Genomic DNA, 21,772 nt, shown 5'->3' on the forward strand with positions numbered 1-21,772 from the left:
TTCCATTCAGGCCATATAAGTGTTTCGGAGAAGGCATAAAATTAAAAACTATTCCTAGTGGCTGAAGGGCCTGGGAATTGGCAGACACTGCCCACAAAAATACATTCCAAAACTTCTACAAGAAAATACAAAAGCCCATCTTTATGAATTTGGACAGAAAATAATTTCTTAAACAAGAAACATACCAGAAAGGAAAAAAAATTTTTTTTAATCGACATAGTAAAGTAATAGTGATTCTCAAACTCTTTGCTTTCAGGTTCCTTTACACCAGGGGTGTTCAATCTTTCGGCTTCCCTGGGCCACACTGAGAGAAGAATTGTCTTGGGCCACACATGAAATACACTAACACTAACAATAGCTGATGAGCTTAAAAAAAAAAAGCAAAATAAACTCATAATATTTTACGAAAGTTTATGAATTTGTGTTTGGCCGCATGCAGCCCATGGCCCGTGGGTTGAACAAGCTTGCTTTATACTACTAAAACTTATTGAGAATGCCCAAAGAATTTTTGTGTTACATCTATCAATATTACCATATTTGAAAATAGAACTAAAAAATTTAAATATTTATAATTCATTTTAAAACAATAAACCCACAGATGTTAGCATCGATGATCACAACACATGCCACATAGCTTTTGTAAACTCAATTATTCACTCATGAAACAATGAGTGCAAAAAAGGCAAACAAGATCTTAGTATGTAATATAGCATCTTAATATGAAATTAGTTTCAACCCTGTCAATCCCCTAAAAGGATCTCAAAGGTCCTTGAGAACCACTGCCATAAGAAAAGTTTAAAAAATCTACAAATTGGGAGAAGATAATCAAGGAAATGCAAAATTAAAGCCATAAGGAGATTCCATTTCATGTCCATCAAACTGGTAAAAATTAACACCTAACAATACCAGTTGTTGTAAAGCATATGGAGATACAAGAATTTTCCTATACATCAGTAGTGGTGTAAATTGGTACAACTACTGTGAAGAACAATATGCAGAAAGTTGAAGTTGTACATTTCCAACAACCCAGCAACTCTTCTGCCAGGTGTAGGTACCAGAGAAATTCCGCACAACACGCTTAGGACACATGTACAAGGATGTTCCTTGCAGCATTGTTTTTTTAAACAACTTTTTTTCTTCTATTAACTCTTTTTCTTTTTCTGGGATAGGGTCTTGCTCTGTTGCCCAGGCTGGAGTGCAGTGGTGCGTTCATGGCTCACTGCAACCTTGGCCTCTGGGACTTAAGTGACCCTCTCACCTCACCCTCCTGAAGAGCTGGGATTAAAGGCATGTGCCACTACACCTTGCTAATTTTTGTATTTGTTGTAGAGACAGGGTTTCACCATGTTGGCCAGGCTGGTCTCACTCCTGGGCCCAAGAGATCTGCCCACCTCAGCCTCCCAAAGTGCTGGGATTACAGGTGTGAGCCATCATGCCCAGCCGCAGCATTGTTTTTAACAGTGAAAAACTGGAGCCGCCCATAGATCCATCAGTGAGAGAATGGTTATAAATATTTTATTATTAATACAATTATACTGTTACATATCATCATTGTAAATAATTGCAACTTATAATTTACAACTATAATTTGTAATCAATAGTTACATTTATATAATTATACATAATTATAAATTATTGTAATGTTACAATATGTAATATACACTTACATTAACACAATGGAATGCTATACTGCAGGTAAAGGAAATGTACTAACATAGCCAAATGTCAAAAGCAATGTTGAGTGAAAAAAGTATGCTATGGAAGGTTACATACTTTTTTTTTCCCCCAAGAAAATCCCTGGATCTGTTCCATCCAAACACCATTGAAGCAGGAACACCAAATGCGCTGCACATTTTTAAACACATAAAACAATATTATGTATTGCTTACGAATACATGTTTAAGTATCTAAAAACAGAAATGGTTGGAATGATGCACATCAACTTAGGATACTGGTCATCTCAAGGAAAAGGTCTGAAGCAAGTATGGCAAAATATTAAATCTGGGAGGCAAGTATCCATGTGTGATTACACTTGTCTCTATTTTTTTAAGTTTACAGTGGAACACATGACATGTTTATAAATGTTAATTCTTTTCACCTATAGTATTTTTATAATGCCTCCAACCTAAGGCATATCACTTCTTAATAGGGTATTTGGTAACTTTGTGATTGTTTTCTAATCTTTACAACCATCCTAGGTACACGGTCATAAAATACAGAAATAAATCATTAGATTCACCAAGACTGCTAAATCTTCTGGCAGACCTGTTTCTACTCACCCACTGATTGACCATGCAGCTGTCTCTGCTGCCGCCACCCACCCCACCCACTCCCCTCTGCAAAATAGTCATCTGAAAGCTAAGCTACCAAACAGGATCTGTAAAAACACTTTTCTTAACAAAGTAACATGAGCAACTCTGAGCAAGGCCAGAACTTTGTTTCAAAGGTACTCAGACTCAGTGGGTGTCCCCACCTGCGTTCAAATCAAGCTGACAGACAGACTGACCCAGGTGCTGTCAGAGTCAACTTAACTTACACCATTTATTATCCACTGTCCCCATTCCTCCTTGGTTTTATCCTAAACGCTCTAAGTCCCCTTCTCATCAAGTAGGACCTCTATGGTATCAAAACCTAGGTCCTCGGTTCCTAATGCTCTCTGCAACACTAAGGGCACCAGAACACCCTTGGGTTACGGTGTTTCTCAAAGCCTGAGCCACCTCACCACCTGCAACACAACGATGGGGGCAGCTGATTGACCAAACAGTTTCTGCCTCCAGAAAGGAACACATGAAATCTATACCTTTGGGTTCTTCTCTTCAGGCAGGAGAATTGAGAGGCTGGGAAACTGTTTTACATTATTAGCAAACTTTTAAAGAATGCAGATTGCTGGGCTGTACAGAGTTCTACTGAATGGTTCTTTGTGGGCAAAATATATGGGAATCTCATTTTAAAAGCACAGTAAAGGCCGTGGGCAGTGGCTCACGCCTATAATCCCAGCACTCTGGGAGGCCGAGGCATGAGGATTGCTTGAACCTAGGAGTTCAAGACCGACCTGGGCAACACAGTAAGATGTCATCTCTAAAAAAACAATTAAAAAAAAAATTAAAACATTAGCCAGGCATGGTGGCATGCACCTGTAGTCCCAGCTACTCAGAAGGCTGCGGTGCGGAGACTGCTTTAGCCCAGGAGGTGGAGGCTGCAATGAGCCGTGATTGCCCACCACACTCCAATCTGGGAAACAGAGCAAGACCCTGTCTCAAAAGAAAAAAAAAAAAAAAAAAAAAACAAAGAAAAAGCACAGTAAAGTTGGAGGAGCATCATCCCAGAGGATACTGGTTTTCTAAGTCTGAAGAAGGAAACAAACCTCACCACCTTCTTTGTATCCCAGAGTCTGAGGTAGTCAGATAGGAACCAAAACTCCTTCTCAGCTCTCCCCTGGTTTGAGGATTGCCTTTCCACCATGCCCAATTCAAGTCTTGGCTCTTCTGGAAGCCTCCCTAGGCAGACATCAGGGTTAATTCTCTTCTTTCTAAAAGCATTCAGTACCTGAATCATTCAAGGGGAACTAAGATGAATTCTTGTCTTATCTTTTTCCCCCAATTAGATTGTGAGACCCTGATTTCCTTGCACAAGACCCAATGCATACATAATGGTTCTTAACACTTAAGTGGTTGAAGTCTTACTAAAGACAATGGCATAGGAAGTCAGCATTAAAAACAAAACAAAACCATCAAATAAAACAACACAGTACAAAAAGCAGAGCCAGGCATGGTGCCTCCCACGTGTAATCCCAGCCACTCAGGTGGGAGAATGGCATCATGCCAGGAGTTCGAGACCAGCCTGGACAACACAGTGAAACCCCATCTCTAAAAATAACAATAATAAAAAAAAAGTATTTGATTTGTAATGGGAAGACCTAGGTTGAATCCCGGCTTTGTCCTTCACTGGCTGTGACAGGTTTACTGTGAGGATAACAATATGACATGATATACAAGGAAGTGTTTGTACATCTTGTCAACTTCCACTAGTGATTAGCTGTTTTACAGCTATTGCTATCTGTTATTTCTCTGATATCAAGAGGTGGTCCATATTATTTATTCCTCTTTAGGGCCAAGAAAAAAAAAAAAAGCACAGAAACTGGAGTTGCAACTATAAAAACACATACAGAAAAAAAGCCCCAGAGACCACAGTTCCCAAGGTTTGAGTTTAGCCACCACCCTGCTGGAATCTCACCTACCTAGGCCTCTGGACTTCCACCAGGTACAGGAGGAGGTGCTGGGAACACACTCAGTTACTAGGACAGTGCCTGGCACACACCCCAGGCAGTCTGTAAATGTTGAGTGATGAAAATGAGTAATGAAAAGCTTGCATATATACTGCCTGGGATAAAAAGAATTCTCATGGGGACCCTCTTCCACCTGCACACCAAGAACTAAGCAGCTTTATAGGAGCAAGGTGAGCAAAACTGAGGCCCCCAGGTGGGTGTGAACTTAAGCAGAGCAACAGTCTTAGCTTCTGGAAATAGTGTCAAAGCCAGTCATTAAAACCATCTTCAAACCATTCTTCCAGTAAATGAAAAAGCTGAGTGCAGTCTCCAGCTGTCTCAGATTAAAGCAGAGTGGTGGGGGGAAATGAGAAACAGAGTCAGGGTTTCCAATTACTGCTAACAGGAGGGTGTTCAGAAGGGAGGAAATTAATGAAATCATCAAAAGCCTGCTGATTTTACTTCAAATGAATCAAATCAACTTTAATCTGTCCCCGTTTCAACAGAGACTTCAGGCTAGTCAGTGCCTGAGCTACCTGAAAGTTGCCCAGGCTGGATCAGAGGGACTAAGTAACAATTAACCAAGGCTGAAAAATATTTGTTTTGCCCCTTCAGATAGAGGCTGAAAAGACAGGGCCAGACAATGGTTCTGAGGCAGGCTGTACTAATTCTCTCCAAGCCAGGAGTCTTCTGGCTTGCCAATACAAACACTAGCAGGCTCCAGTGGGAAATAAAGGCTGAAAACGGGGTCAAACTCAATCTGAAGAACAGCAAATTCCCCTAGGACAGTGAAAACACTCACAGCTACCCTAGACAAAGTGGGCAGAAGACAGAAGGAGGGAGGAAGAGCGGGGAGCTCTGGAGGAACCCCTCACACAGATGGCTTGCATAGGGTCTTTTATGATTGTCTTGTGTATCCTTTAACCCCCAAAGCACTCAACGTACATGCTAGCTCTGCCAGAGTGCTGAGGAGTAAAAATGGGTACAAAGGAAGCAGGGAGGAAGGATGGAAGGGAGGAGGGCAAAGGAAGACAACTGTACCAAGTCAAGAAGAAGGAAGAAAATTAAGAAAAGAAGAGGTAGCTGGATACAACCCCTTATTCCATACATCCAATAAGCACACACACAGGCCTACGATGAGCCACACACTGTGCCAGGCAATGGGGAATGTCAAATAACAATCCTGAGCACCCTGGAAACCAGAGCTGATCAGACAGCCTGTGAAGCTGGCAGTGGGGTGAAATGAGCAGGCACAACAGTGATGCTAAGTCACTCTCTCTGCAGGTAGGTGTTATGGCAGCAGCACAAGTGCAGGTGACAATGACTCCAAAAAGAAAAGTTATTCTCTCCAATTCCTAAACTTGTCTCTAGTTTCACTTTTGGTGAGCCAGTCTCTGGATGGGATTCTGATCAACAGAAGTTCTCGTACACAGAAAAATAAAAAACAGGTTAACAAGCCAGCAGAAGTTCCTGACCCTGAGGAGGAAGCTGTCAGGGTAAAGCATTAGAGAATCCAGAGTATCAGAGCACAAAAGGCACCAGAGAACTAGTCCACACTCACATTACCCTTGAGTAACATGAGGTGCCTTCAGTTACTGTTCATGAGAGGCGGTGCTAGGGCCAATGCCCAGGACCCCAGCTCAGGGTCCCATTCTTCATACCGCAGAGCCCAGACTGAGGAAAGGCATCCAAAACTGCAGACTTTTAGAACTCACTGCTGCCTCAGGGGGCAGAATAGGAAATGAAAGTGACCCAGCACCGGGGTTCACCAGGTCTGGCTCCTTTCCATAGGGTAGTATGCAAGGACCAGACCAGCCTGGAGAAGAGATACATCTGAAGGCATCCTCCCTTAACCTCTTCTCAGTTTTATAGGTTGGCCCACCTGTAGTAGCCTATTTCTGAGAGGGCCACTTGTCTCCCTAGTGGGTTCAAGATTTCTCCACCCCTCTGTCCTCACCTCAGCAAAATTTGCTCCGAAAAGAGTCAGACAGGTTTTTTTCAGTCCAAGTACAAACTGGTGGTTCTCAAAGTGTGGTCTTCAGACCAGCAGCAGCTGCTGCTCCATGTCCACCAAGTTCTTCTTTAGAGAACTTTTAAAACCACATCCCAGACCGACTGAACCAGAAACTCTGGGGATGGGACCCAGCAATCTCTGTTGAACAAGCCCTCTAGAGGAATCTGACGCTAGCTCAAATTTGAAACTCACTAGTGCAAATAACCTCCAAGGTCCAGCCTGTTGGTTCTCTCATGAGTATGTGCCTCTTCACTGGCACACCTGAATGACCTCTAGAGTTTCAAACTTGGGAGCCCACACATCTGCCACTGGAGGAAGGAGGGGCTTCCCAACTCAGTATATCCTTCTCCTGCTCCCAGGGTTCAAGACTTTGTGCATGAGAGTACAAAAGGTGAGGATGGAACTGTCCTTTAAGCCTTGACCAGAGGCAGGGAAGCACAAGCTTGGAAAAAGGTCCTGATGACTCTGAATGGCCTCACCTAGTACTATGAACAAAACAGGACCTTTCCACACCAGTTCTAGGCTGGTGAGACCAGCCTTTGGAAGGGACACAGGTGGACCAATGCACCTAGGCCTTTCCTTGACTGAAGAATTGGCCTAAGGCTGATCTGCCCAGATCCCACCCTGCCAAACTGGACTGCAATACTTGGTCTGCAGCAAAACTGGTCTGAGCAGGACACTCAGGTGGGTCTGTGAAGTTTCAACATGAGACCTGCAGAATACACCAAGCACCTGTTGTGGGTCCCCCTGACACTTCCTGGTACACACCAGAGGAGAGAATGTGTTTCCACTGGCATGTGCCAGGCAGTCAGCACTGTGATGCAGAACCTGGCATCTCAAGTACTTCCACCACAGTCTAATAGAACAGAATTAAGAAATCTGCCAGCCCCCTCTCTGCTTCCCTGTTCTTTGTCCCAAAGCTGCTCTTCTTAGCCTTCTGCTTCTCCAGCTCCTATCAAGTTTCATTTCCAGCAGGAACTCTGGCTTCTCAGAGGAAAATGAATGACTGACTTCTAGGTCACTCAAAATCCTGACTATGACAGCCTTGTCTGACATGACCAGTTATTCACGAAAAAAAAAAAATTTGTAATGATCCCTCCTTTCTCTTTTCACCTTCTTTATTCCCAGGAATGACGCCTTATCACATTTAGAAGGCCAAGCTTTAGATTTAGATTCCACAGGTTTGGGCTTCAAGCTCAAGATGTGGGGGTTTGTTGGAAACTTGTGTTTGATCTCGCATACAAAGGGAGGCTATTAAATGGCAGCCTCCAACCAGGGATGGATGGTGGATTAACCAGTTAGCGTTAACGAAGTGCTCTGAGCAATTCAGAAGAGAGATGCTGACTGAAAAAATAGTATTATAATAATCCTTTCCATTGGAATAGACTTTTATTGTTTACCCAGGACTTTTACATATATTATCTCACTTAATCCTATTATTCACAATCTTAACTATTTCTACAAGGCCAGGGTCTGCGTTACTGGTGACAGATTTTCTGAATGCCAAGGAGAGGAGTCAGTTGAATGGCAAAGCCTCTAAACTGCCTAACAACAAGGTATTGAGAACAATAGCACCAAGAAAGGGTTCCTTTGTTGAAAGCCAGTCTAAGAAACCTGAGACACATCTCTGCTGGAAGTCACAATAGTTCTCTGCACCCTCGAACACATCAAATCACAGACAGTCCTCACCCCAACTTCTCCAATTACCCCAGCCTGATCCAAGATGACAAATCCTGGAATACATCTGAAGGGCCCAGACGCCAGCTGCTCCTCCACTCTTCTCCCTTCCCCAAGCAATTAAGAACCTCTGACACCCTCCAGCCTCCCCATGGAATTTGTGACGCCAGTTAAGACCCACATGGGACCCCACACGGTGCATCAGACTTGCTGAAATAAGGAGCCTTTGTCAGACATGCCTCCTACAAGTTGGCTGAGCTGAGGCCAGGTGACGAGGGTCAAGAAGCATCTCCTGTGGCCTGTCCTGAGTGACCTCTCCCCTCAGACCAGAAGGGCAGCCTCACCTAGCCCATCACTTCCTGTCTCATGGGCAACTAGGTGCCCACTGCTATTCTTCTCATCCCCAATCCTCTCCCACAAGTTGTACCTAAAATTAACATCCTCCTTCCAACCCTCTTTCCTTTCCTGTTTAGACTCATTCAACTTCTTGATTCATTAACTAGTGTTTGTTTTTTCTTTAACTCTTTGATCCCTAGGATACTCCAGGAGAGCTTGTTTCTCTTCCTCCTTCTCTTCCTCCACAATTCTGACAATTCAACCAGGACAGGCACCTGCCTCCACTAGCAGCATCTCAGTCCTCTCTGGGTGCTTCCTCAAACTGTGCTTTTGGTGTGCTCAACCTAAATCCCCAAATTCTCAGGCTAAGGTTAGACTTTTTCTTTTTTGAAACTACAGCTACTGAACACACTCCACCAGAGTGAAAAGAGACCACTCTTTCATCCACAGGGCAAGAAACAAATCAGTTTAGGGAATACAGTATATTGGATTCAAACCTTGGGAAGTTCCAAGGAAAGGAAGTGCTGAGATGAACAGAGCAGACTCTCTTCCTCTCCTCCCTCCAGACTCCCCGCAACAGCAGGCTGTACCTGCCACTGGCAAGTGCCACATTTTAACAACCATGATGATGATAACAGCAACATTTCATCTTCACCACAACCCTATATGGTATGTATGTTATCATCCCAATTTTACAGATATGAAGAACTGAGAGACGTAGAGTTCAAGAAACTTGCTTAAAATGACACACTACTGGCAGAACTAGGATTCAAACCAGCGTGTCTGGCCCAAGAGACTGTCTTCTTCACCTGACTATGCCACCTTGTCTTCCCCTACCCATTAACTCCTACTTGCCTTTAGATCTCAGTGCAGACTTCTCTCCCTCAGAAAAGCCTTCCATGACCAACTCAAACTGAGTCAGGAGACCCCCTAATGCACTGTGTAGTGCAGTGACTTCCCTGATTATAGCATGTATCACATGGAATTGTTCTATTTCCAGTAGCTGGCACAGTCTTGGCATTCAGCAGGAGCTCAACGAGTACTGGTGGAATAAATCAGAGTGCTAAACCACAAGCTCTGCATTCCTCCAGTGCAGAGCACAGTTCCTGGCTGCTGCTGCCCTCCTCTCACAGGCTTACTACATATGATTAACTTCTGTCAAGATCCAGCCTAGTACCTTGTCCCCAGAAAGCCCTCTGTGGCATTACACAGCTCCTGCCCACCTTATGTCAACACATACTTGCTAAAGGAGTTAACGGTCATGAAAATACGAAACCCAATCGACCCCACAGCAACCCTACAAACTCAGGGTCGTTAGGGTTTGGAGCAAGTCTATAGCGTTCATGTACCATAATGTATAGAACAAAGGGTTCAAGTTTCCCAAAGCTGCAATTCCCAGAGGTCATAACAAGCTGGCCAATCCCATCAAATCAAAGTCAGTCAAGATTCTAAGAGTTGGAATCCTGCTCCTAGGAAAACCTGTCTGACATCCTCCCAAAGAAAGAACTAAGACAAGGAGCTCTTGTTAATTCCATTCAATAAATACACTCAAAGCCCACTCTCCTTCCTTCAGACCCTATTAATTCTAGTGGTAAGAGAGATGGGTGATGTTCCACAGAAAAAGCTGAGTAGGACCTTGAAGGATAAAGAGGAGTATGGGAGGAAAAGGCAGGAGGTAGAATTCCAGCCACAGGAAGAACAGGGTGAGAATAAGCTTGAAGGTGCTAATGTTTCGAGGAGAAGGAGCTGTCCCTTATCCTTGATCTTTTGAAACAGATGTAGAGGTAGAGAAAGCTGTGGCTGCAAAGGCAGTAGGTAAGAAAGTGAAGCCAAACCCACCCAAGTGGCACTTCCCGAGCCCCTCTCTAATGTCAGGATATGTTTACAGCCAGCAAGATTTTCATATACATTCCTCCTTATCTTCACTTCCCACTGGTAATGAAAGCCTGCCTTTCCTTCCTCCTTCAATTAGGCAATTCTTACTCTGCTATAAAGAAATACTTGAGGCCGGGAGCGCTGGCTGAGGTCTGTAATCCCAGCACTTCGGGAGGCCAAGGCAGTTGGATCACAAGGTCAAGAGATTGAGACCATCCTGGCCAACATGGTGAAACTCCGTCTCTATTAAAAATACAAAAATTAGCCAGGCATGGTGGCATACGCCTGTAATCCCAGCTACTTGGGGGGTTGAGGCAGGAGAATCATTTGAACCCGGAGATGGAGGTTGCAGTGAGCCAAGATCGCACCACTGTACTCCAGCCTGGCGACAAAGCGAGACTCTATCTCAAAAAAGAAAAGAAAAATACTTGAGACTGGGTAATTTATTTTAAAAGATATATATTTTTTTAACTGGCTCATGGTTCTGTAAGCTGTACAGGAAGCAGAGTGGCATGTGCTTCTGGGGTGGCCTCAAGAAGCTTTCAATCGTGGTGGAAGGCAAAGGGGGAACAGGCACATCACATGGTGAGAATGAGAATGAAAGGAAAAAAGTGGGGTAGGGAGGGGTGCCACATATTTTAAACCACCAGATCTCACGTGAACTCAGAGTGAGAGCTCACCATCAAGGGGATGGCCCAAGCCATTCATGAGGAATCTGCTCCCATGATCCAAATACCTCCCACCAAGCCCCACCTCCAACACTGGCAATTACAATTTAGCATGAGATTTGGCAGGGGTATACTTTCTTTCTTTTCCTTTTTTTTGAGATGAATTCTTGCTCTTGTTGCCCAAGCTGGAGTGCAGTGGCACGATCTTGGCTCACTGCAACCTCCACCTCCCAGGTTCAAGCGATTCTCTTGCCTCAGCCTCCCGAGTAGTTGGGATTACAGGTGTGCATCACCACACCCGGATGATTTTTGTGTTTTTAGTGGAGATGGGGTTTCACCACGTTGGCTGGGCTGGTCTCGAACTCCTGACCTCAAATGATACACCCGCCTTGGCCTCCCATAGTGCTGCTGGGATTACAGGCGTGAGCCACTGCGCCCGGCTCGGGACATATTTTCAAACTATGTAACTCTTCATCACCTAACAGGATCCACACTGGGTTCAAAATCCTCACCCAAGCTATAAGGTAGCACACTCTGCAATGTACTCTTCTAGGCAGTTGCTTGGGCCCTCTCTTCTCCACAGAAGAGCCCCATCACCTGCATCCCTGAGGCATGAAGACACTTTCACATGCTTCTCCACTTCCTCCCCCAGATGGCTGGGGACTATGAGGAATCATCACTCAGTGGGGAGCCCCCACACACTGCTACTGCTCACAGATCCCTGGACTTGCTCCTGCTTTCCTCACATGGAGGACAAGCCATGATTCTGGATCGTCCTACTGGGTAAACCCACCTATGGAGTACCTTTCCCACGATGTGTGTGTTGGATCTACTGGGATGATCACTGGCCTGGTTGTAGCAAAGGAGCAACATACAAAAGATTTTGTCTCTGTGTTCAATGAGCTTATATGCAAACACATCCGGAATCAAGAACAAAGAACAAGAATCAAGAACAAAGAGCAAAAACGAAGAAATAAAACTGAAAGCAGTAAGTATAGATATCAAAGCTCAGAGAGGTGTGTGAGAGGTATAAAGCAGATAGCCACACAGCCTACTGAAGGACTCCAGCTAACTTCATGGGCCGCTAATCATAAACTGTGAGCAACCGCTGGGCGCAGTGGCTCATGCCTGTAATCCCAGCACCTTCGGAGGCTGAGGTGGGCAGATCAAGAGGTCAGGAGATCGAGACCATCCGGGCTAACACGGTGAAATCCCATCTCTACTAAAAATACAAAAAAAAATTAGCCAGGCATGGAGGCAAGCGCCTGTAGTCCCAGCTACTCCGGAGGCTGAGGCAGGAGAATGGTGTGAACCCAGGAGGCGGAGCTTGCAGTAAGCTGAGATCACACCACTGCACTCCAGCCTGGGTGATATAGCGAGACTCCGTCTAAAAAAAAAAAAAAAAAGAAAAGAAATCATGAGCAACCATGCATAGTTATCAAGGAGCCTTAGTGGGGCTGCACTGGCTCAAGACTCCACTGGGTCCTTTGCAATCCAGCCTCTGGATCATAATCAGATTAACTGGGAAGAAGAGAAATCCAAGACTTTTCTCCCATCTGCCACCAAACCTCTCTGTGCCTAGACCGGTGCTCAGGAAACACTGACAGGCTGATCCTCACATCCACTCAGTCATAGTCTAGTGTGCAACAATCCCAATGACATTCTCTGGTGCCTCTTACCATAGCCAGTGTCAACAAGGCTGAACCATCAGAACCCAAGCCAGTGACAATAAACACAAAGGTCCCACCCTCTCCCAAGGAGACATGTGTCTACTACATGGGAAGAATTGATCAAGCCCTTTGTATTTCATAGAGTGTCACTTGTTACTCAGAATAACGAAGGATGAAGCAGAATTATTTTACAGACCTGTTTTTACTTGGTCATAACTTCCTGAAACACATTTTGTGCCCCTCCCCACAGAAATACCAAGAATACTTTTGTGATTTAAAAAGAATGAAAAAAAAAGAAAAAAAACTTGGCCAAGAAATCTTGAAGAGAATCTGTTTACCTTCCCTGCACTACTTCCCAGAATTTTGGATGACTAAACAATTCTCCTTTAAGAGATTTGGTTACTGGCAAAGCTAATAAGTCAAAGAAGTTAAACAAGAAAAAAATCTCCATCACCAGGGATGCCAATAAATCTAGGTAGAAAGGGGCTCCTAAAAGAAATACCAATATAGCTAAGAAAAGCAAGAGGAGGCAAAAGGACTACCAAATGGGAAAGATATTTCTTATTTTTTAATTCTAATGTTATATTCTCCCAGTTGCATTTTGGTATCATGTAAAATGCAACCTTTCAATCACATCACTGTGCTGATTAAATAAAAAATGTCTTTAAAAGAACAGAACCTTGGCATTCTCATATTTAATATGTAAGGTTTCAAAAGTGACTCCAAATGTTCCTAACAAGTAGCATCCCTGAGGAACATCAGCTCTGAAATACCAACAAGGCAGCCTCCCTGAAGAGAACAAACAGTTCACAGTGAGATCACTTAGCTGATCTCACTCCAGCACCAACATCTCAGAAGGGCATTTACCACTCTTTGCTACTCGTCTTCATGTATGGAAAACCAACATGTGTTACTTGAGAATTTAGGGACTCAGAAAACCTCATGAATTATCAAGGATCTAACTCTACTCAGTAAGCACTGAATTGAATCAAACAGAATCCAAGAGATACGGAAGAAACGGGGAGCACGTTCCAACCCTGAGTCTGCCACCCAAGCAGCTGTGGCGTCATAAAACCAGAAGTGTGGAATGATATCAATTGGTGCTAGGATCTGATCTTCCAATATGGGAATATTTATCTGTGTACCCAGCAATGTTCCAAATGCCTTACATATACTATCTTATTTGATCCCCACTACAATCTTATAAAGTAGACATTATCATCCCCTTTCTGGTGAAACACAGACAGTGAAGTCACAAAAATTATACAAGACAACAAAAGTAGCAAAGCATACAGGCAGTATTCAACCCAGACAATCTGACTCTAGAGTACATGCTTTTCATCAGACTATGCAGTCATTCCAAAAAACAAGGTGAAGAGTTGAAGCATAATGGTAGCTAGATATAATACTGAGCTATACTCATGACCTCAGTGGCTCCATGAGAGCTGCAGGTGGTATTTACTATTTTGAGGGGTGTACATGAATTGAATCCCCCTCCACCTCATAAGAGACAGCTATGTGAAGAAATCCTAGCGACAATCCTAAAAGTTATAGTCAGTCGGGTGCAGTGGCTAATGCCTGTAATCTCAGCACTTTGGGAGGCCAAAGCGGGTAGATCGATTGAGCCCAGGAGTTCAAGACCAGCCTGGGCAAACCCAGCAAAACCCATCTCTACAAAAAATACTTTAAAAAAAATTAGCCAGGTGTGGTGATGCACGCCTATAGTCCCAGCTACTCAGGCTGAGGCGGTGAGGTGGGAGGATCACTTGAACCCAGGAGGCAGAGGCTGCAGTGAGCTGTGACAGTGCCACTGCACTCCAGCCTGGGCAATTGAGCGAAACCCTGTCTCAGAAAAAAAAAAGTTAAAGTCACACCCTCATCTTCCAGTGAATTCGGATTTTCATGTGTTAAATTAGCTTAAGATGAGGTCAATGAACAGAGCTGGAAAGAAGTCAGTAGCCAGGGCACTCTTCATCCACATTGCACACGGAAAGGTTGTCTCTAAACGTTTCTGTCCCTCTGGGCCCCAAAGCTAAATCTGAGGCAGACCAAGGTCTCTCCTGATCTGACCTCAGTCCAGGCAGCCAGGCACACCAGCACAGGCCACCTGGAATGGAAGGGCTCCTCACACCCTCTGCAGGCTCCCACTCCCAAGTGATGCACCGGACTCTTCCAGTGGGTAAGAAGCGGTGAGAGGTGTTCATCTGGAAACCTACCTAGAATCACTGAAGACTCCGAGTGCTAACCCTAATTGTTTTATTAGCACCCCGTGCCCCTCTTTTGCAGAAAGTCAGGTAGGTAAGAAGAATAACCTCTAAGCTAGCAAGTTAGCAGGGTAGTGGGGTACCATTGCTCAGCAGATGGAATCTGTGTTTAATGAGGGCTTTAACCCAACAGAAACCCAGTTATGTGGACTCTCGGTTTCTTTTATTAGAAAGTTACAATGCAAGGGTGGTACCATGTATTGTCAACATGGCACAACAATTAGTGTGCAGAGGGTAATTTATCAATGCCTTTTCATGACACTAGGGATCAACAAGAACTATAATGATCCATCCAGCCTCCCACCACAATCCCTAAGTTTTTTTATAGTCACAGGTAATTACACCATGGAGAGATTACATCCCTTCCATCAACAGGGTTTGCAGCTGACAGGAAGATGCTTTGCGGATGTTTTGGGAACTGTTTGCTATGGTCCCTATTGTTCCTTTCCAAGAATAGAACCACCTTGGCAAACCTTGTGCCTAAACTGGAACCAAACAACCAAGAGCCACAGTAGATGAGAACAGAAACAATCAATCACAGAGGGCCGGGTGCGGTGTCTCACGCCTGTAATCCCAGCACTTTGGGAGGCTGAGGCAGGCAGATCACGAGGTCAGGAGATTGAGACCATTCTGGCTAACACGGTGAAAACCCATCTCCACTGAAAAACACAAAAAAATTAGCTGGGTGTGGTGGTGGGCGCCTGTGGTCTCAGCTACTCGGGAAGCTGAGGCAGGAAGATGATGTGAACCCGGGAGGCGGAGCTTGCAGTGAGCCGAGATCGCGCCACTTCACTCCAGCCTGGGCAACGGAGTCAAAAAGAAACAACCACAGAGGGAAACATGGTAACCCAGAGATGACTCCTGTATCCTTTTTATCCATCAGGAGAAAACATGGTCTCTTTCTTCCTCCATCAGAATAATTTTCTGGAGGCTGATCTGAGCACTTCAATCAGGAAATACAAAAAACAGGTCTCAGTGAAGCCTGTCACTCAGCACAGGTAGTGGGGCTCCCAGAAAAGACCATGGGCAAGAGTCAGACATACTGAGCACAAATCCCAGTCAGCCCCACCACTTAAAATCATCAGTCTCTGAACAAGTTATCGAACCTCTCTCTGGCTCAGTTTCTCTTTTATTAAATGATTGCACATCTGCCTGGAATGATAACAGAGCCTGACACATAATTGATGCTCTATACACATTAGTTTCCCATTTGTCTTCTCCTCTCAACTCAGTGTACATTATCTCTGACTCCAGGGTCCTTCCGAGATGAGGTGAGCCAGGGCCACCTGCCAACATCTCTCTGCTACAGGCCAAAGTCAAGTCATCTCCCAGAGAACCTAGTTCTCAACATTTTCCATTTTCAACGAAAACTAACTGCCTGGCTTTCTGTCATGTACAAATGCAGATGGCTGTTTTCCTTGCTATTCTAAAATTGTTTTAGGTGATTGTGTGATGTTTAACATGGCCTAACATGTCATGGCAACGTTTTAAGGGTAAAAAAATCAGAAACAAGTAAAATACTGACTTTGTTTAGTAAATAAGCTCAGGAAAGAAAGAGAGTGCAAACAAAAACTTTTTATGAGTCAGCAAGCCAGTTGGGTTGAGATCAAGCTATGCAAATATGAGCTTTCTGAAGGCAGTGGGGATTCCTGAAGTAAATTAATCCCTCCTCACTGGTCAAATTTGATAACTGCTCCAAAAATCTCTTATCCCCAACTCAAACAGTACTTTGCACCTTAAGTTTTGTGTTTCAATGACAGTAAATAATATCATCTGCATAAAAAGTCTACTGCATCTCGTGACTCAACAGTAGGTCACATACCAATTCTGTTGTTGTTATTTGGGAATTACATCACATACTTCATTTAATATGCCAAGAGCCTTCCAATCATTTTTATTAGTCTACACAACATCAACTTAACATTCTTAAGGATTATTGTTTCTGTTTTGCAAAAGACACAAAGAGGTCATGTGATTTGCCTCAGGTCATACAGGAAGTTTCTTAAGACTACAGGTAAAATGAAAGACTTGGAGACCTGAGAAAGGCTGCTACAGAGAAGAGATCTTAATTCTACCTAGTCCAAGAAAGGCAAATTGGGTAGCATGTGCATAGATTTTAATTCTGGTCTATCCACTGCATGGTGTGACTAGGTGTGAAGAATAAGATATGCTTCCTTTTGCCACTCTTAAAAAGGAAACTTTTCAGTAATTCTCCCCATTTAAAGGAATGGCCAAGCGAAAGCTGGACCCAATGCCTCTCTAACACCTTTTCTGCTATAACTGCAAATCTCGAGCTGTGGATGAAAGAAACCAGTATGGAAACTGAACTTTAAACACGATGTAATTTTACTCCAGAACTCTGAAGTACCTCTTCATACATGATTCTTTCTACCTTAGATTGTGATCAAAACTGTGATACTTGATGAGATGATATAGATTATGATGACTGTGGTATCTACAACCAGAGATGATGCAGACAAATTGTCTCCAGAGGATGCCCACTTATCTATGTCTTATGGGATTCTCAGAGTCGTGAATGTGCATGTACACACGCATATAGCCAGGGTCTACTACAGCCCACTGGATAGCAAGGCTGTATATTTTATAAGCACCCATTTAAAAACGTCTCTGAGGTGGGTGTTCAGGAGCAGCTATAAGAACAGCTAAGAAATGCAAGAAGAAGGCCAGGCACAGTGGTTCACACCTATAATCCCAGCACTTTGGAAGGTAGAGGGGAGAGGATCACTTCAGCCCAGGAGTTTGAGATCAGCCCGGGCAACATAAAAAAAACATTTTTTTTATTAGCTGGGCATGGTGGTGCACGCCTATGTCCCAGCTACTCAGGAGGCTGAGGTGGAAGGACTGCTTGAGTCTGGGAGATCAAGGCTGCAGTGAGCTATGATTGTACCACTGCACTCCAGCCTAGCAACAGAGTAAGACCTCATCTCTAAAATAAATAAATAAAAAGAAAAAGAAAAAAGAAACACAAGAAGAGGAAAAGAGGCTTTTCCTTAACTAAACTGCATTTCCTCGGCTTCAGAGTATCTGAGATCCTGGTTTCTGGACAAGCCTGCTTGGCATGCTGCTTATGGCAGGCACGGCCATACAGGTGTGCTTTGGGTTTCAGGCCTAGAAAGGGTACCTCCTCCCCTAGAAGCCACTCCAAAGAAAGGGAAAAACATTGGTAGCAACTTGGTACACTGGATCTAAGCAAAGGTGAACCCCTTTCCCCTGCCAGTACACATGTTTTATGGGGGGTAGAAAAGACTTGGAGGTTGGGGTGGCAGGGAGGGAGCATTCTTTGCAGGTGGGGGAGGGGAAAGAAAACAACAGAGCCAACTTTCCCATCCTGGTCTGAGCCCACACTATAAACAGACACATTTTTCCACAGTGGAAAATAATAATCCCTTTATCCAGCCAGTATGGAACCTGATAATTGATTTCGGACCTGGAGTGGGAAGTTGGGAAGGTGTGGGTAGTTGGAAAATGAGGTGGGGAATGGGAGGGATGCAGCCAACAAAAGGGAGGGTAGGGGTAAGTAGGATAGCTTAATGACACTCAAGAGGCTTCAGATACTTAAGGCAGACGTTCTGCCACTAATACCATATGCCAGGGCAGTTTCCTTAGAGGAGCCTTGGAAGAAGCAGGTCACGGTGGTACGCCAGGCACCAGGTTAGGTCTTGGCCCTACCATTAGCTGTGAGACTCTGGGCAGCAAGGGCACAGTTCTCTGAGGCCCAAGCTGGTTCTGACTAGTCCTTCCTTTACTTCCTGCTCTGACAGTCATTCCATTCACGTGCACACTTATGGAGCACCATTTGTTCTGGGCTGGGGGAGAACCTCTTTTACAAAGACCTAAATATTCTAAAGCCCCAACATTTTAGGCTTTTCAGACCACATGGTCTTTGTCACAACTACTCAACTCTGCCACTGTAGCATAAAAGCAGCCATAGACAATACATACATGAATGAGCACTGCTGTGTTCCAATAAAACTTTATAGACATTGAAATTTAAGTTTCATATACATTTTTACAAGTCATGAAATATCTTTCTGATTTTTCCAACCATTTAAAAATATAAACAGTTAACTACAAAGCTCTACAAAAGCAGATGGCAGGTAGGATTTGGCCTGTGGGCCAGTATGCCAACTTCTGCTCTAAAGACACACTGGTGAATAAAAAAGTCACCACACTCTGCGGTTCTGCAACTAGCACTTCTAAAGGCTTCCTCTGGTTTTGGGGTGACCCTATGAAAGGAAGCTGTGCTTCATTTTGTTGCACATTGGTGCAGCCTGGTCTTCTCTTCCTTTGAAACCTCATATAACCTTGATGGCCACATTGTGGGGTCCCAATCATTATGGCCCCCCGGATTGTGCCAGGAGTTCCTCATAACTAGGGAGAAAAGATTTAGGTTAAGTGTCAGAATGGGGTGGAAGGAAAGGCAAATCTATATGTTGGTAGTGGAGAAGGCTACAATGGAACAAAAAAATCTATAATTGTTTCTTCCAACAATTCAGGAAAAAAAAAAAAAAAAAAGATTAGCTGAGACCGTGCCATTATCTGTTTACATTGGGTAAGTGGGTGGTGGGAGCTGACAGAGAATGAAAGAAGCAGCACCAAACTGTGGAGGCTCTACAGCCACAATATACCACTCCCCTACTGTCCCCACCAAAGTCCCCTTCCAGGATCTAGTTCTGAGATCCCTCTCCAGGAAGCACTGGCCAAGGAAACTGCCATGTATGTGCTTCTAATAAAGTCCAGTAGGAACACCAGTACTGGTGAGTTCAATGATGATTCTGGAACTCGCAGACACAGAGGTAGGTTGTAGCACACCACCCAGAGGCCTACTGTACACACCCAAATACAGCCTTTCTAAAAGAACATTTTGTGTAGAAGACCACACAAAGACTACCTAGAAGGGTCTCTGGAGCACTGTTGAAGGCAACAAGGGCTGTACAAACACAAAAAGGTTCAATGGGCCGAGCACGTGGCTCACGCCTGTAATCCCAACACTTTGGGAGGCCAAGGTGGGTACGGGTGGGTCACCTGAGGTCAGGAATTCAAGACCAGCCTGGCCAACATGGTGAAACCCCATCTTTACTAAATATTAAAAATATTAGCTGGGTGTGGTGGCACATGCCTGTAGTCCCAGCTACTCAGGAGGCTGGGGCAGGAGAATCACTGGAAGCCGGGAGGCAGAGGTTGCAGTGAGCCAAGATTGTGCCACTGTACTCCAGCCTGGGCGACAGGGTGAGACTCTGTCTCAAAACAAACAAACAAACAGGCTCAATGGTGCATTTCTAGTCCCTGCTAGGGCCCGTCCAGCTCACCATCTTCAATCGCAAAGTCCTTAGAATCATGAAAGCATTTACTGAGGGTCAAGGAAGTGACTTTAAATGTTATTCCAGGTAGACCCATTCATCTGACAGAAGGAAAAACTGAGCCCCAGGATGGTTAATTCACTTGCCCAAGATCACAACATTTGTAGTGTCAGTGACCAGGTCTTATTTTCACTAAATTGTAATACTTCAACTAATTCTGAGAAAAAGCACAGAATGACGAACGAACAAAAGAGAGCTAACAACCGTTACATACTTATTACCTCAATCTTCACATCCACCCAATGAAGTAGGTACTATTATTATCCCATTCTGCAGCTGAGGAAACAGAGGCTTGCAGCAGTAAAATAACTTGTTCAGAGTCACAGGGCAAGCAAGTAGTGAGAATGAGCACTGAACACAGGCAGTCTGATTCCAAAGTCTGCCCCCTTAACCTGCATATCATGCTCTGAACCCTACACCTTTGTCCTCCTGATGATGATTATGGCTGGCGGGGAGGGTTGACAAGGTTACCACCAGCAGGCTGCCACACATCCCTCCTCTAGCTGACTCATTAGGCCCCAGAAGGACTGGCTCCCTGCTATATTTACCACAGCACAAAAGCCCTCCACCCTCTGCTCTCCCTGAAACTGCCTGCCAGGAGGAGAGTCCCCTGTCCTAGTCTTCGAGAGAAACAATGGTATTAAATATTTTCCCACCCACACACAGAAGGCAGGTCAGGACTTACCGGAAGCAAGTCCGTCTCCAAGCAGGGTGCAAAGGATCACCAGAGGAAGGAACACTCCATGTCCCACGGAGGCCACGGCAAACACTGAGGTGCTCTTTGGTGCTATCCTGCCATGGCACATCTTTTATCCGTCCAAGTTTTTTTAAAAAGAAAAAATTTAAAATCCAGAAGAATCCTAAAGTTGGCCGGGAGCCGATTCACCTGTAACAAACAAACAAGGACATAGATAAACTGAAAACTTCAACCATAAGTTAGTCAAAAGCAGCCACTTTGGTAAGGAAGTCATAATCACACACAAAGTTGAAAGAATTCTAGCAACTGAATCCCTGCTGCCAGGAGAGGCAAGAACAGAGGTGGCTTTTCAACTCCTCCCTGGGGAAACAAGGCCTGCAGCGTGCAGAAGCCAGAAGGTGAGCTCTGTCTCACCTGGATGTTGGTCAGGCACAGCAGGGCTTTCAGAAATTGCCCAGTTCTGCCCCACCGCCTGCCTGGAGGCTCCAGCAGAGAGGCGGCTATTGACACAGAGCTGCTACACCCAAGTCAGGCTTTGCCTTTGCCACCTGGATTCAGAACAAGTTCAACTAACCAAAAGGAAAAAAAGAGAGAGAGAACACGTGTCGTAAAGAGAGAATACACCGCCTAGAGAAGGAATGCAGCAGTGGGAGCTGAGGGCCCCAGCCTGCTGGCTAAACTGCCAAAGGCTGATGAGCCGGAGGATCTGACTCGACAGCCGTGAATCTCAAAAATTGACTAATTAATCAAGGCTCACCCAGCACACCTGTGATCACATTCTGTTGGCTGTCCCCGAAAAAGATGGGGCGGGGTAGGCATGGAGAATGGGCTGTAATTGCTAAATAGTCCTACCACCTACCCACTCTAGTTCAGACAAAGACTTCAGAAAAGTAGGAACCAGTGGGGGGATGGGAGTGGGGAGGGAG

At 44.6% G+C, this 21,772-nt stretch overlaps 1 protein-coding gene across 4 annotated transcripts in view; it reads right to left on the reverse strand.

Moving 5' to 3' along the window:
* SUSD6 (sushi domain containing 6) overlaps positions 1–21,772 on the reverse strand; it is a 105,135-nt gene that overhangs the window by 36,993 nt on the left and 46,370 nt on the right. For 3 of the 4 annotated variants that reach the window (XM_017859606.1, XM_017859607.1, XM_017859608.1), the window contains exon 2: positions 20,835–21,035. In XM_017859606.1, the coding sequence (XP_017715095.1) occupies positions 20,835–20,955 (121 nt within the window). In that variant the 5' untranslated portion in view covers positions 20,956–21,035. Of the gene's footprint in view, positions 1–20,834; positions 21,036–21,260; positions 21,398–21,772 lie in introns of those variants that run through there. The other variant, XM_017859609.1, reaches the window with a different exon arrangement.

The sequence above is a fragment of the Rhinopithecus bieti genome, unplaced genomic scaffold, assembly GCF_001698545.2.
Source record: "Rhinopithecus bieti isolate Rb0 unplaced genomic scaffold, ASM169854v2 scaffold_51230, whole genome shotgun sequence".
Taxonomy (NCBI): Eukaryota; Metazoa; Chordata; class Mammalia; order Primates; family Cercopithecidae; genus Rhinopithecus; species Rhinopithecus bieti.